At 39.2% G+C, this 17484-nt stretch overlaps 1 protein-coding gene and 1 pseudogene across 1 annotated transcript; one reads left to right on the forward strand and one right to left on the reverse strand.

Annotated features, from left to right (window-relative positions):
* Nucleotides 1–2924: 2924 nt before the first annotated feature.
* LOC148298638 (uncharacterized) lies at nt 2925–12527 on the reverse strand. The gene is made up of 4 exons (XM_088276738.1): nt 12486–12527; nt 9044–9519; nt 7305–7951; nt 2925–3124 (listed from the first exon to the last, which is right to left on the reverse strand). Exons 1-4 carry the CDS (start codon nt 12525–12527, stop codon nt 2925–2927), a joined length of 1365 nt encoding a protein of 454 aa, XP_088132864.1.
* Nucleotides 12528–15353: 2826 nt separating this feature from the next.
* LOC148298639 (kinesin-II 95 kDa subunit pseudogene) lies at nt 15354–16512 on the forward strand (annotated as a pseudogene).
* Nucleotides 16513–17484: the final 972 nt, after the last annotated feature.

Below are 17484 nucleotides of genomic sequence, written 5' to 3' on the forward strand. Positions count from 1 at the left end.
TAATAAGGAGGCCAATGGGAATTGGTTGAAGAGATGGAAGGTTTTTATTATTTAAATTTGGGCTGATATGATTCGATGGAAGAATAGGAACTATCAGATTTGGACCTGGATCGCGATTTCTGCAACAGTTTGCCATATTATCGTACAATTGCATACTTTTTGGTGTCGAGGAATGGGTTTTTCATGATAATAAAGTATAGTTTCTATTATCCAAATTCGGTATTATATAATAACACTTCTTCATATTCCACTCACATTTGCTTTTTGACTGAAGATCAACAGATTAAGGGACCAACAGAGTTGAGTGTAACATTATATGTGCATTATTTATTATATTTAGATGTGAGAAATGTCGTTTGTTGCTTGAAATAGAGCATAAATCTGGTGTATGAATAATGTTTGTGATATAAAATATAAACTTTAATGTAACTGCTGTGGCAGCCTCACTTGCATTGAGAGATTAATAATTCATTTATGCCAATCATATGTTTCAAGTTTATATACAAATATAGTAGTGGGTTCCAATTGGCTTTGGGTTTTGATGCTTATAGTTCATTTCATTGCAAGCCAGGGATGAGAAAACAAATCGGAAGCTCTAGGTCTTTCTTCTGGTTTGACTCTTAGGATCCTTTTGATGAAAGATTGAAAGGCGGGGTCAATCATTTTAGTGAACTGGAAGCGCCCTTTGTTCACAATTCTCTCAAGTTCATTATAGGTCTCAGCCTTAAAAGGGTGTTTGCCTTCGCCAAGAGCAAAAATGACAACTCCGAATGACCAGACATCAGCCTTGTCTCCCAAATACTCCTTTTTGCTCAGGACCTCAGGGGCCATATAGTTGGGTGTCCCGCATATTGCATTAAGTTTGCGAGTGTGATGCGCTATGTAATGCTATAAATTACTTAGCGTGCTGAATCCGAAATCAATCATTTTGACAGTGTCCCCTAACATGAGAAGATTTTGGAGTTTTATATCTCGATGCACAATGTTTCTTTCATGAAGATAGCTGATTGCCGAAAGCAAATCGAATGTAATTTTTTTCATCAGGGCACTTGGGAGTGGGAAATGCTGTTTTAGGTAGTCCAGCAACGAGTAATCCCCGCCGTATTCGACAACGAGACTGATTTTGGTAAGAGTGTCTACACTTTCATGAATCTTAATTATATTCGGGTGCTCGATATTTTGCATGACGTTGATCTCTTTACGGATGTTCTTGAATTTGGTTGGATCTTTATTCATTTTGAACTTCTCATAGACCTTTATGGCATAATACTTTTCCGAAGGCAAGCTTGTCGTTTATTTATTCTATGACTCAGTCGATTTTGCGGTTTAGGCACTGGTGCAAAATTACTGTTTTTCTTTGAGGGATTCTTCAGTTGATTTATCAATAATTAGTGTCATATCTAAGGGATGTGAAGCCTACAGTTGGCTGTGGAGCTTCCGAATGTTCACAACTAGTTTGTTGATTGTTGGCTTCAATCTCGCTAAATGGACAACTCCGTAGGTTCCTTTGCCGAGTTCCCGGATTATCTAATACTTGTTTAAGTAGTTTGAGTGGTCTTCTTCAAGACAGCGCCGAAACCCAGTCGGAGGACGAAAACCATCACTAGTCTGATTCAAGGAGACATTCCGCACTCTTTGGTTCTATCTTGATAATCGTGGATTATTGCTACTCGGAGTACTTGTATAGCTGATATTTTTGGTACTGACTGGATTTGCCTTTGCTGTTGCTTTCGATATTGAAAATGTTTGTCTACATTATTTCTCCTACGAATTAGCAGTTTCAAAATTTTTTTGATTTCTCATCCTTTCCATTCGAGAAGGGATTATCGAGCGCTGAAAAGTATAATAATCATTAGATTGTTTTTAGGGGGCAACCAGTTTCCATGGCAGTAGCTTCGGACTGTTCCGTATAATTTTCGACTTATAGATTGTATTTAATGTTAATGATGAGTTTCTTAAGGGATTTTGCAGATTCGAAATACTTGAGCGGTTGCATCTGGTCCGCATTTATTATTAAGCTGTCAAACTAATTTTATTTTGCATCTCATTATAAAGTTAGGAGTTATTTATCATTGGTGCTGCAATTATTCTGAATATTGTCACAGTATTTTATCAGCGAATTGACTGGGATCGAATTCACATTTCTATAATATTGTCAAATCGAGGATTGCGTGAACGAGAGTCTGCATGAACGAGAACTAATCCGATGAATTACAAATTGATCGATGCAGAGCATGTAGTATTGATGCACACACTCCCAATCCACGAAATGCTGTCTATAAATATGTCTAATAGGCCAGCTTAGGCTCATATATGGGTGTGTTTAATTGAGGAGAGGATCATTTGAAGGTGATCAAGATTGCTGTCATGTTATCGCAGCCGAGACCTTCTTGGGTGTCTTTGGCCAACAAGTTATCTAATAGGTCCTACATGAGCTTCTGCATGTCTTTCTTGTTGATTTGGCTCTTGACGATATCAAGGAGCCCTTGACTATCTTCTACATACCTTTCCCAAATTCCGTCACAGCCCGCAAGAATGAACTCGTCTGCTGGGTCTCTTTGGAACTGCCTTATATCGGGCTTGCATGTGATCATTTGCTCATGGTATCCTAAGTTTTTGCTTTGCTTGTAGTCGAAGTCTCCAAAGGACCTAGTTAAATTAAGTCCTCCATTGACTCTGCCCATCGTGATGGTCCCACCGGCCTTGTGAATTCTCTATTCTTCGATAGGACTCTCTGGCTTATGGTCTTCACTAAGATCAATACATGTGTTTCCTCTCATGAGGGCACTCCTACTATCGCCTGCATTGGCCACATAGTATTTGTCAGGAGTGATCAAAATGACATTGGCAGTACAGCCAGTGCCATTGGCAATTCTATCTTCGTACGTGTTACTATTTTAATTCCCGCTGACTTTGCTGCGGATCTATTTTAGCTTTTTCTGGCCTTGGTCGGAGATCAGAAATTCGTCCAGCTTTCTAAATGTTACATCTAATGCCCCCATGTAATCCTTTTTCAAATACTCTGGGGTCGCCTTCATGGTTGTGAAGAACACCTGCCGGATGCACTCACTCACTTCGAAGCCTAAATATTCGTTGACTGATTTACCTCCGTGTCCATCGAATACTGCAAAGAGAGCATTCCCATCCCCCACATCGAGCTCATGAATGGCAGCATCTTCCATTGATTTTCTCCAGCCTGACTTACTCAAAGACTTTACCTTGCATTTCGACTGCGCAGAATTTAATTGGCCCCTTCAGGTCGAGTGCAACGCTTTTACTGGTGTTTGGAGAATCCAAATAAGCTCCCATAACCTTGTAAATAAATGTAAATAAACATAGCCATCGAATAGGAATTTAAATAAATATAAGCTAATGAAATATATCTGCGGTCGGATTGAACATTAGGAAATTGGCCCAGGCTATTGCTCGGAGAGAATATAATAATCATCGTGCATTCTTATAATGAGTAATTAAATTAAGGCATTCTTTACATAGATTATTACAATAATTAATGGGAAATTTATCAAAATCTCTTTCTTGATTGCTCTGTGTTCTCTCATCATTTACACGACTGCTGATGATGATGGTGATGGTGGTGGTGATTGTGATAGTAGTGATAGTAATTGTGATGAAGGTGATAATGGAGTCGTCGACTGTTCGGCTCTGCAAGAATGCTTCACGTGTATTGATGAGAATACTTGCACATTGTGTAATCAAGGGTATCAAGTTAACCCCAGCACACAATTGTGCGTCTGCACTCCTTTATATGTTCACCCTAATTGCACAATTTGTTCATCCTCGACTGTTTGTCAGCAGTGCGATACTGGGATGGGCCTTACTGCATTGAATGGTTCGTGCATAGCATGCAGTGATATTAACTGCATAACTTGTACCTCAGCATCCTTTTGCAACATCTGCGCCACAGGGTTTAGCCCAAATGCAAGCTCAGGCATTTGTGAATGTTCGCCAACTAACCTCTGCGCATAATGTCAAACACCCTCAATTTGCACCTTATGCACAAATGGATTGCTTCTCGTTAATGGGACATGTTGCAACCTAGACATTATTACCGGAACCTGTGAAAGATGCACCGACTCCAATTGTGTCACATGTCCCACTACTGTCGATGTCTGTACAGACTGTGCTGATGGATATAGTGTTGTCGATCCTCATGGAACTTGTTAGCCGTGCGATGATACAAACTGTGTTGAATGCGATCCAGTAGAAACATGCACATTATGTAAGAGTAGGTTTACAGTTGAATTGGATGTGTGTGCTGCTTGTATTAATCTAAACTGCCTCACATGCTCTACTCCCTCAGTTTGTACTGAATGTGAGACTTCCTATACATTAGAATTAGGCTCTTGTGTGAGTATCTCCAAAATATGTGGCGATGGAATCAAGACTTTCGAGTAGCAATGCGACGATATGAATTCTATAAAGAGAGATGGATGCTCCTATGAATGCCTCATTGAAGCTGATTTCGAGTGTGAGCCTTCTCTCCAGTCCCCGTCTACCACAGCATGCTATTTCACCGGCAATTTCGCATTAACCTAGGCCTACACATAAAAGATTTAAGGCTAAAACAAGATTGCAATGATCTTCGATGTCACCAACAATGATTTAGCATTCTTTCAAACCCTCGACTTCACCAATATGCTCCAAATCAATCAATAGGATGGAAATGATGATATCGTAAACTATACTGTTTATCTGATGCCCAACGGACAGTTAAAGGTTGAGATACTCTATAAAGGAGACATTCAGAATAAAACAGTGAATGTGGCATTGAATCCTGCCTTATCAACCAATCCTAAGGCTGCGCGGGCGAAAGTTAGCTCCTTTCGCGAACCAATCATCCCAGATGATAACTAAGGGGCTTACTTTTATGAGCTTGCGGTCTACTAAAGTGCAAGCATATTGTCGTCGCTGGCTTCAGCAATATCTATTTTCGGCTTAATAGGCTTCGCAGTCAGTCTTTTTGGCCCCAAGATGATCGGCGTGGAAATGATGGCAGTTCTGCAAATCAGCTTTATCGGCTTGATGACTCTAACCGAGAAGAATCCCGCATTCAGTGCTCTTACAAACTTATGGCTCGTCAACGGGTATAACTCACTCTATGCTTCAAATCATTTAGAGGACCCCTACACCACGAGCCAGCCAAAAGGAATATTTCTATATTCACGCTTCCTCTAAAACTATAATTTTACAATCCTCTTAGTATTGATCCCTTTCTGTGTCGGCCTGGCTGCCAAGATATACTACTATCTAACATACAAAAGAGCAGCCAATACATAGGGTACCACCAAACAAGATGCCGATACGAAATCAACGATCAAGTAATAACAGTTGAAACGCCAAAGAATAAAGAGCATTTGGCAGAAGAGCTTCGGAGAGTACATGTTTACAGGGGTGATGTTCGGCAGCTATATCATATCAACATCGACGATTATACAGTTTCTGTATGGGATCAACAGAGCCGATACTTTAGGAATACTCAGCATTGTTGCCTCTTGCTTGATGCTGGTGGTGGTTGCAGGCTACTTCGCATTTCTGTGGCTGCGCCCCAAATATTTCGGGGAGTACCATGAGGAGTTCAAACTTAATCATGATCCCCTAACCAGCCACTTCTATCACCTCATGATATTCGAGAGAGTCTTCATAAGTTTCGTCTTGATGCTTGGACTCTCCTTTTCCTTGGAGGCCATCGTCCCGCTTTTGTTCTTCGTACTCACTGGTGTTTTTGTTGCAGTTCGTAAGCCCTACCTTCGCCAGTACAACAACATTCGATCTATAGCCAACATGACAATAAGTATCTTTGCCATGGCTATTTATCTCTCCTATCGCAATGCAACCAACGAAAGCCGCCATAAATCAGAAATATTCTTCATAATGCCCTTTGTCTTGTGTGCGCTCCTATTGGCATGTGTACTTTATAATGTAGTTGCAATTGTCTACACAATCTACAAGCGATTAAAGCAAAGCCAATACTCAATCGAATAGGCCGAACAAGTTAAGTAAATTAGTAAGACAAGACAAAAAGATATGTTAAGCTCGACTCTTCAGCCGATACATACAATGGAGTAGCTTCAAGCGACGACCAGCAACATTTAATAGGCATCTTTAAGGAAAGGCATTTACGATATCATCAAACAGAGTTCTGATAATAGAAGCCCGAAGCACAGACAGTTAAATTCCAGGGTCAGTCCATTTGAAGATATGAAATCGAGTGATCTTCATGTAGTCTAAGGCGAAATCTAAGGCTAGCTCACTATCGATCAGATACATATGGAGTAGATCATAATTTCTAAGGAGCTTGCCAGAGCAGAATACGACAAAATTTGATTAGATTCTTATCCCGAAAATTATCAGCTTATCAACTATCAAGTTCCGACCTTATTGATTTAAGAGGAATGCTGAGCCAGTTTATAGGCTAAACAAACCATACTCTTTTTATATGTTTGAATAATATATATTAATTATGGTATTACACCCGAGCAAATCATGTAATAAATAAAGTTCACAAATATAATTGTATTAAATAGGGTAAGAACATATTCATATTCTAATAAATTTTGTCATTATTATTTACCTGCCATGGTAAAATTTAGCTTATGAATGTCGTTGAAGGAAAGCTGATGCCTGTCACCGCCAAATACCACAAGCTCATTGTTCAAAATTACAGAACAGTGCCCATCTCGCGCACAAGGCTTCTTTCCAGGAATCAAATTTGAATTATTTGCTAAAGGTTGCATGAATTTCGACTCACTTTACTTCCCGAAATCCGTGAGTTTATCCTCTACGATTTTGGTTTTAGGGTCAGGATTTCCAATGATGTCTAAGGAGTTTCTAATGGCCTGCGATTCTGATTAATTGGTGATATATCGGTTGGCCTCCGACTTTTTAATTTCAAAGTTCTTCAAGAGTGTTGCCTTTTTCTGCAGGAAAACTTTCTTTCTCTGTTACTCCAGCATCTTTCCTTGATTCAGAGTGCTTTCTTCGAGCTGATTATAAAAATAAATTACTCTGCTGGGAGAAAAACTTCTTTATTTGATTTGGACGAAACTGTTCGATGTGTCGAACAAGTTTTTTCTCTTCGGAGACCCCTTTTTATTTTTTTATAACATACTTACATATGTGGGAGACTACTTTTAATGTCTTTCAACTTTTCTCGGGGAGTCATGTTCGAGAATTACCCATTTGCTCTTCTGCTGATAATAATAATATTACGGGAAGATTATATACAATTAAGTCGTCCAACTCCCATGTGATGTCGTGAATTCCGCCAAACAAATAGAGTTTGCCTTCGAAAAAGTTAAGAGTATGGCCGTTCCGCTCCGCTGGGATATCGCCGGCTTTCGGCATTTCGCGGTACTTAAAGTCGGTCAGATTGAACTCCCACAAATCGTTCATGCGCGTGTCAGCATTCTTTCCCCCAAACACATAAACATTCTTCCCGTCAGTCGTCGCCGCACAGCCGCTGCGTGGAACGGGCACTCCTTCCTTCGCCTCCTGCGACCCGGCAAAGAGCACAGAGACTTTGTTTTTGGTAATGCTGTATTCGAAGACCGAGTTCATATACTCCGCCTTCTCCGCGTTGTATCCCCCGACAATCACTATTTTCTCTTCGCCGCCGTGTTCCAAATAAACGCAGCCGAAGGAATCAATCTGAGGCAGCTTTTCGCCTTCGTATTTAATCGACTCCCACTGTTCAGTCGCAGGGTCGAATGAGTAAATTTCGTCGGAGGATGCGATGTTGCTGCAGAGTCCCCCAATAAGAAAAATACGGCTTTTGGCGGCAACCAATGCGTGTTTCGATCTTCGGCCGGGGTTCTGCCCTTTCGCTTTGATCTGAATCCACTCGAATCTGATCAATTTATCATCGAGATCAATTTCATAAAAATCGTCCATCATGCCGTTGAGGATTTGATAGCCTCCATGGACATAAAATCTAGATTTAACACTGGATTTTACTTATTACCAAATGTACATGCAGCACTATAGCTTCTGATTGAGATATTTTTCCCAATTATTTTGCATTATCTCCACTTTTCACTGTCTGGCAATATCTTGCTCACTTCAAGCTTCACTGGTCTTTTTTATTGTAGTCGGCTGCTCTATTTCATTTCATTGCCCTTAGATATTTAATGCTTCTCGTCCCCATGCTTATCTCCCATCAGCTCGATTTTATTCATTTGAGAAAAGTAAATAATTTTAATTCACTTATCAGATCTTATCAGAAGATAAATGCAAATCTTTTCTATGGATCAAATAGTCAAATCAAGTTTGTAGATATCGTTGAAGGACATTTGATGGCGATCTCCTCCAAAGATGCAGAGCTAGTTGTTGAGAATAGCTGAGCAATGTCCATCTCTTGCACAGGGCTTCTTTCCATTTATCAAATTCGAATTGTTGTTCAATGGCTCTAGGAACTTGGAAACATGATTTTTGCCAAACTCTGTCAGTCGGCCTTCATAAGCTTTATGCGAGGGGTCGGGATTGCCGATTACATCAAGAGAATTCTTCATAGCCTGCGAAGATGTTTCAAAGACGACGTATTGTGTTTCTTCTTCTTTTTTTATCTCAAAATTTTTGAGCATTTCACTCTTTTTGTGAAGAAAGGCCTTTTTTCTTTGTTCATCTATCATTTTCCCTGGGCTTTGAGTGGCTTCATCCTATTTATAGGATGTCACGTAAAGGCGATTTGGTGAGCCATCTCCTATGGATTTCTGGTTTATTGTTTGCGTTTCATACCAGTTCTTTTTTTTCGGGGATTTTTTTTACCCTTTAACGTTCTTTTAATTTTACCCCGTTCCGGCTTGCTTTCTCTCAACTTTTCTCGGGGAGTCATGCTCCAGAGTCTTCCATTGGTTACTCTACATATTTACAATGTTTTACATTCATACTATAAATGTGAAGGTCGTCCAACTCCCATGTGATGTCGTGAATTCCGCCAAACAAATAGAGTTTTCCTTCGAAAAAGTTAAGAGTATGTCCGTTCCGCTCTGCTGGGACATCGCCGGCTTTCGGCATTTCGCGGTACTTAAAGTCGGTCAGATTGAACTCCCACAAATCGTTCATGCGCGTGTCAGCATTCTTTCCCCCAAACACATAAACATTCTTCCCGTCAGTCGTCGCCGCACAGCCGCTGCGTGGAACGGGCACTCCTTCCTTCGCCTCCTGCGACCCGGCAAAGAGCACAGAGACTTTGTTTTTGGTAATGCTGTATTCGAAGACCGAGTTCATATACTCCGCCTTCTCCGCGTTGTATCCCCCGACAATCACTATTTTCTCTTCGCCGCCGTGTTCCAAATAAACGCAGCCGAAGGAATCAATCTGAGGCAGCTTTTCGCCTTCGTATTTAATCGACTCCCACTGTTCAGTCGCAGGGTCGAATGAGTAAATTTCGTCGGAGGATGCGATGTTGCTGCAGAGTCCCCCAATAAGAAAAATACGGCTTTTGGCGGCAACCAATGCGTGTTTCGATCTTCGGCCGGGGTTCTGCCCTTTCGCTTTGATCTGAATCCAATCAAATTTTTAAACTGAGTCATTGACGTTGATCCAATAAAAATCATCCATCATCCCATTAAGAATCTGATAACCTCCATGAATGAACATTCTAACTAACTATAAATCATACTTATGGCCAATTGCACAAGATGCACTATAACTGCGTATGCTCACATTTTTGCCAGTTATTTTACATTATTTCCATCTCTGATGAAGTACTTCAGATCTCTCTAATGTGACCTTACCAGGCCTAATTGCGTCCATACGTGTGGAAGCTTCGAGAGCGCTATTGTTTACTGAACTAATTTGGTTTTAGGTTTAAAACAGTTTCATCTCTGTCATCAATGGATTTCCCTTATATTTATTGATATCTGCAGAGCTGCTGAGTCAGTTACAATAAATTAGTGCGCTATGTGAACAGTAAATGCACGCACTCTATTAAACTATATTTATGCATACTATTTTCAATATTCTAATTATTGTTGCTGATCAAGTTAGCTTTGTCAACTCTGAAAGCTCTGAATCAGGCATCACTTCAAATGTGCACCCATTCATCCACGATTAAACAGGCAAGCAGCATGCCAAACGCATATCTTCACGATTGTCGATTTTGTCCTCGAGGACCCAGTCCTCTGAAACCACCAAGCCTCCTGTTTATTCATTCACTCTGTTCAGCCAATTGTCTTTGAGGATGATGCGGCAGCTTCCACAAGAAGGGCCATGTGAAAATGGATCTACAGGTCTCTAATGGGGTCGATAGGTCATATCGCTGCCATGACATAGCTTTTCGTATTTGAATCCCTTGACTCTGCTTCTAGTAATTGCCTCCAAAATCGATTCACCACAAAAGCCATGGATTTATTCCCATTGGCCTTCAACATTCTTGACTTTGAGTTTAATGCTGCATTATGGTAGGGCTACGTTTTGTCGGTAACTTTTTGAAGCTTTGTGGGGGCATCTCCATGCACACTGAAGGCGTTGTAGCATAGCATATTAAGCTTTGGTTATTTATACAAGAGCGTTGTGATTTGTCGCAGCATACCACCTCAGACTATTATTAATATATTATTCATTGGATGGCAAAGTGAAAATATAAAATTCAGATGCAATCATGATCACTCGGTCTCTTTCGCTTTTTTAATGGCTGTTGCTCTTTCAATGGCCTCGAATCCATCGAGAAGCGAGTGGAACATCAGGACTTTAGTCACTAATTAAACTTGCTCGATGAATATCTCGATCTTTTCCTACTTCGGGAATTGTGAAAAAACACTAAAGTCGATACATTTTTATGTCTTTTCTTTTTTAGATTATTTCAGTATGCAGTGCAGGTACTTTTTCATCAACGGCTTTTCGCATTTATGTACAAACTTTGCCATTTTATCTGTATTCCCAGAGTAATTTGTCAAACGACAAAAACTAGTCTGCAAAGTTAAAGGTGATTTCAGGACTAAATCCTTGACCCATCTTGTCATCCACTTATTCGGCTTTACTTCTTATTCTTCAGTTTGAAAGAGGTCGTTTGAGAACTAGAAGAGACTGGAAGTGAGAACCTTAAACTTCCGAAAGAGAAAAATATTAATAAGTGTGGCAGATTTCTGTTTCAGATTCGTTTGTATTTAATTCCAATTGTTTTGAGCAATTAAATGTCTGAATGCTTCCCGTTTTTGCATCAACATGCAAGAACCAACAATCTTGATAACAGTTCTGATACTTCTTTCCTAATTTTAGTTGGCAATGCACTGCTTTCTGAGCTTATCGATTGTGTAGTCAAAAATATTCTTGATGATCACTCTTTTCACCCTGCAGATTGCTTCATCCCTCCTCTGATGCTTTTTGTACTTGCGAAAGATTGTTTAGAGCTTGCTGTTGTTTTAATTATATTCGCATTGGCTAAGTTTAAGGGTGATGAGTATTGTCGCAATTAGCTTATCCATGGTTACTTTATTATCGGAAAACATTGCCGAAATTTGTGATGCAATGGTGTCTTTTTGATCGCCCACCTAATTTTAACTTAAACTTAAATTGTTTGGATTGTCATTAAATTGTGAGCCCGATGAATTTTTTCTGTACTAAACACTGTTTATTTGTTCGTTGTTCAATTGTTCGCTGTTCATTTGCTCGTTGTTCAACTGCTTCAGCTTTTCTCGGTAATTCCTGATGTTCTATTTATTTCGGCTTGCATTGCTGGATCGCTGAAAATTGTGAAGATTGGCCTAAAAGAACTATGTGATGAGCATGGGTATGACTTCCATTTTAACTTTATTGCATATTTTTGGGATCGACTGCCCGGAGTATTGTTCAAGGATTATTTATCGGAGGGCTGCTGAGAATTAGTTGGCATGGGTTGTCATTTGAGTTGAATTTCTATGGCCGTATTCTATTTATAATAGTTATCTATTTATAATAGCTATAGATGTTATGTATGCCATTTAGTGGGTTATATCGTACTATAGACTCAATTTACAAGATGCAGCATATTAAATAAGATATAATGCGCGTGTGTAGGGAGGGTGGTGTGTAAGGGGGTGTATGGGATACTGTAATAATAACATAATAGATAATCAATCAGAGTACTGGATGCTGGGGTCAGTCGCATTGTTGTTAATTTTCATTTACGTTGTGAGTATCTCTGAGTGACAATTGGGCTATGGATGGAGAGTGGAGTTGGAGTATGTTACTAACAGCTTTTGAATAGAACATGCTTTATCTAAATTCTCAGAACCCCCTGAATATTCAGTCTGCCCTTCAGCTTCCTATTATTCCTCTTCCTGGTATGATTAACCTTACTTATCTTCATATTCTCTATACTAATGTTCGTCATGCAGCTGATAATCTTCGTCCTGCTCTCCATAGGGCTATTCCGATTATTCCTGTCCTTCGAGTTAGTTATATGCATCGATTTATGCTGACAGTTCGTCTTCGAGGGCTATCGTTTAGTTGCGTAGTTCCCAGTTTTAATACTTCAGGGAATGTACTTCTCGCTTGGCTGCTTCGATCATTTTGGCCAGAATCTCCATACTCTGAATATAGACAGTTTTACCTGATGATGCTGGTTCTCTTACTCTACTGCCAATTAGTCGAGCTTTATGAGTCTCTTCTTGAGGCGGGAGTACATTTGGGAGTTAAATATGGTTTAGTCTTTCATTTTGAAGCAGCAATCCTGTTGGAAGATGTTTTCACGGTTCTGGATGGACTTGCTGAGATGCAAGAAAACAGGCCTGATTATCTTTGGGCTCTACCTATATTCCTATGTCATATGTTTCAGTTCCATAGAAGATTATATACAAAACTTCCATATTCAACATATATCGCCATTATTATTTAGCATATAGTATTGTTCCATCCTCTCTTATCACACATCATTCTACAATAATTTGTCACTCATTGGTGATTCTTTTAATCACTATTAAGTACACTGTTTCAGGCTCGATCCATAGTTAGCCCGGCTCTCTTCCTTTTTATTGATACTGTCATTCCTGTATGGCCTACCTTTGGCAGCATGCAGCCGGTTTATTTTTTGGGGACTAAGTTTTTTATTTTATTGTTTTTGCGGCTCCTCGTACTCTCTTTATTCAAAGAATCTCCCATATTCTATCTCGATGAGGAGGGTATGTGCTCAAAGAAACATTTTCGTTATAAATTTTCAGTTTGGCCCTTCTTTTCGATTAAGAGCAACTCCAATGAGTTCTAATCATGTGTCATTAGAGCCCGATGCTGGCTATTTTATGTATTTCTCTGCTTAGGACCGACACATAGCTTCATATCTTTAAATTCATTCTATTTTTGTATATCTTTCGACACTCGGGCAGATCGATTGGCCTTCGAGTATTTTAATCTTTTTCCAGCAATGGATGAGTGTATTTTCGAATTTTCTTCTATTTGCGTTTAGATCTATGCGATTTCCTTCAATGCTTAGTTTTCCCCTTCAATATACGAAGCCATTTTCTACTTATCAGACCTTTTGCGTTTGAAAGATTCGCATGGAACAATAAAACTCTTATGGTTGGCCTTTGATTCGGAGAGCTTGCATTCGTACCGATGTTGAAAGGCTTAAAGAATTTATCTAATGGGCTCAAAATGGTTGGATAGTTTCCCAACTGATTTATTTGCCTTACTTTGATAAGCAAGACCCTTAGGCTTTTTCATATGTTTGCTCATGCCGCTTTTCTAAAAGTATATTCAATTTGCTTCAATGATATAGCAAAGGAAAAAGAAAGAAGAAAATATGAAATTAAAATCATTGTACTCATTTAATGAGTAACTGCAAACAGCTCCTACGCTATCACTATAAATTCGATTAATTGGTCAATTGTTTGATAAAAACAATCGCAATTATAATCTAACTAACTCTTCTGATAACTTCTGATTATAATTTTAGCGCAATTCTATTATAAATTGTTGACTAACCTGTGTCAAGCCGACTACTTTAATTCCTCATACAATTAGTTAAGGATCATTGGTCAGTTCCTTATGTGAAGCAGCATAAACTAAATTACAAAATTAATCCCTTGAAACTTAATTATCCTCCATCCGTAAATAGAATTAAAGTAAACTACATGAAATGAAGTGAGATAAAATTAAAAGATAGCATTAATGCCAATTAATTCAACACCATTAATTCCGCATATGTTTAATAATTGGATAGATAATATTGAATATAATGCAAATAAGGCTGAATCAATGGCAGCCGATCAATTAAATATAAGCGTCGAAACATCAATATAAATTCTACGGAAATATAAATTATAATTATAACTTACAATGGCAGAACTTAATGAACAAGGAGGCTCACAGGACAAGAAAGTGTTCACTTATCAGGATTTGATCAAGTTTTCGAACCTGGATGTCTATTCAGGCTTCGGGGATATCAAAGACTCCAAGAAACCTACGGCTCCTAAGTTCTCTTTCGGTACGGCCACCAGGGATGCCGAACCTAAAAAGTACCAATCGAAGTAAATGGCATGGATTGACTGTTTTGGTAATTTGCATGTTATTCAGGGAAGCAAACTCCCAAGGGGCCCAATTATGACATTACTGATAAGTTCTCCTATAGCAAAGCTCCTGAGCATAAGATAGGAACTCAACCTAGAAATACCCTGGGCACTCAGGCCAAGTATGAGCATTACCATCGGAAAGATATTGATGTAAGAACCTCATAATTTAGTTCGATACAAATTAAGCTGATAAGGCCCGACGCTACAAGATCCCAGATACACGATTTGGAGGGGCTTCTAGATTCCCCGCTGACGAAAAGAAGTATAAAATCACTCCAGGCCCTGAATACGATCCTGTTATCAAACCAGAGGCAAAAGCTTCTCCACAGTTCAGTCTATATGCGAGGAGGGCAGTTAAAGGATTCGATCCTCTCATTTTGTTGAACTCAACCACTTAAATCGTTGGTCCCGGTTCCTATCACCCAGAAAATAGCACTAAACCCAGTGCCCACACCAATTACCCACACTGGTCGATTCCAAAGGGACCCAGAGATCCGAGCCATAAGAATAAAGCACAATTGAACCAAACATACGAAAACAAATCATCAGTGGGATTTCAAGTTCGGTCTGACAAGCCGTCTCGACCACAATTCAGTGTAGGCAAGTAGATAAGAGGACAGAGCAAGACTGGCATTTTTTCAGCCCACATGGAATACAAGCCAGTACAGGCCCGGATCCAGCATCCGCGTTTTTGATTAATATGAATGTTATCAAAATTATGCTAATTTTTCACTGAGCCAATTGGCTGAATTTTTTCATTTCACTTAGCTTCATTTTTATGATATTTCTCTTATTCCCTCAGAGTCATTTTTCATCCTATTACTATTTTCGATATTCTGTTATTGTTCGATGAGCGAAGCAATAAAGGTTGTGGTCCGAACACGGCCCATGAACCAGAAATAAAAGGACAGAGACTGCAATTCCATAGTGAAGAGCGACTAAGAGAACAATCAAATCAGTCTGGTCAACCCAAATGAAAACGATAATATTAAATCATTTGCCTTCGATCATGTTTTTAACGAGTCTTCACAACAGCAAGCAGTCTATTCCAAAACTGCATACAACCTGGTGGAGAATGTGCTTACTGGGTATAATGGCACCATTTTCGCATATGGGCAAACCGGATGCGGTAAGACTCATTCGATGGTGGGCGTGGTAGAAGATGAAGACCTACAAGGCATTATTCCTAGATCATTTGGCCATATTCTCAAGAGCATCAGTGAGACCAAGGACAAAGAGTTCTTGATTCGATGCTCCTTCATCGAAATTTACAATGAAGAAGTTAGAGACCTTTTGGGTAACACATATTCTTATTGCAGCTAAGGATGTGAAGAATAAATTAGAAATTAAAGAAAGCCCAGACCTCGGGGTTTTCATCAAGGATCTATCGATAAATACAGCCAAGACACACGGCGAGCTGATGGGCTACATGAACTTGGGAAATAAAAGTAGATCTGTTGGGGAAACTGCAATGAACAAAGACTCCTCGCGTTCTCATTTGCTTTTCGCACTTTATCTCTAATCTGCAGAAGTTACAGATGGAGAGGATCGGAAATACACTGCCAGCAAACTTAATTTAGTCGACTTGGCTGGGAGTGAGAGAATAAGCAAAACAGGAGTCTCTGGAGATCGCTTGAAATAGGCTCAAAAGATCAATCTCTCACTGAGTGCCTTGGGTAACGTCATCAGCGCCTTAGTTGACAGCAAAACGCATCATATTCCTTATCGTGATTCCAAACTGACTCGCCTGCTTCAAGATTCCTTAGGTGGAAATACCAAGACTGTCATGGTCGCAAACTGCTCTCCTGCAGATTACAATTATGATGAGACACTCAGTACCCTCAGGTATGCAGCACGTGCGAAATTCATTAAAAATAAGCCAATAATCAACGAAGATCCAAAAGATGCTTTACTCAAGTAGTACACAAATGAAATTAAGAAGCTAAAGATGATGCTTTCCAGCCAAGGAGGGGAGAAGATGGACTTGTCAACATTCGGCGGGGAATAAATAAATGAGAAACTGCGAGAGAAATAACAAGAACTCTTCAACGAAAAATAGGAAAAGAGAAGGCTACTGGATAAAATCAAAGAACTGTAGAACCGGCATGTTCAAGGAAAAGACGTTCATATTGACAGTGGTGTTATTTCCAAAATATAAAAGGCCAAATACGAATCTAAGTTAGCCGAGGAAAAAAGGGCCAGTTTAAAAATGACAACATTGGACATAGAAGAAGATTCTCTGAAAAATATGGAAGGCTCGAACTCTATTGAGTAGATTTAAAAGTTCAAATCTATCGTAAAAAAATTAAAATCGAAGGCAAGGACATTATAGAAAGAGCTGAAAGATATGAACCATTAGAACTATATCGAAAAAGAAGATAATCTTGAAGATATCCGTGTTCTAGCAAAATAAAACAAACTGCTTTAAGGCATTCTAAACATTGTAATGATGCCGAGTTAGTTAGGTTGTGTGAAGGGCCGTTGCGAGTACAATGAAGATGTAGGATAATACAAAATTCCGCCATTTCATTTCAAAAACAAACAAATTTTATTTCCCAAACTTAATGAAAACTGCTCTGCAGTTACTATTCGGTTAACACAATAAAATAGAGATATCCCATTTTAAAATGGATTCAAGCAGCATAAGGGAGGCCAAAAAGAAAACAACAAAGCTAAAGTAGATGAAAATTTAAAGCCACTTGGAAGCCCTTCGCCTTCTTCCAAAAAACTTGGAACTAAATAAAGCAGTGAATATTCAGTAAGTGACATAATAAAATAAGCCCGAAATGAGAGAGGGAATATATTTTTGAAAGAAATCAAAAACGATAAAAAACTCAACAGAAAAATGATTTTGCAACCCCTCAACAAAGAATGATAATCTGTACAGCTATTTATCGATATTAACATTGAGATGGAAATGAATGCGAACATGCGATAATAACTCACTATACTTTCGTAGGCCATGCGACAGATAAGACTA

The sequence above is a fragment of the Brachycentrus maculatus genome, unplaced genomic scaffold (assembly GCF_059751285.1).
Source record: "Brachycentrus maculatus isolate JH-2025_06_01 unplaced genomic scaffold, ASM5975128v1 h1tg001777l, whole genome shotgun sequence".
NCBI classification, from domain to species: domain Eukaryota; kingdom Metazoa; phylum Arthropoda; class Insecta; order Trichoptera; family Brachycentridae; genus Brachycentrus; species Brachycentrus maculatus.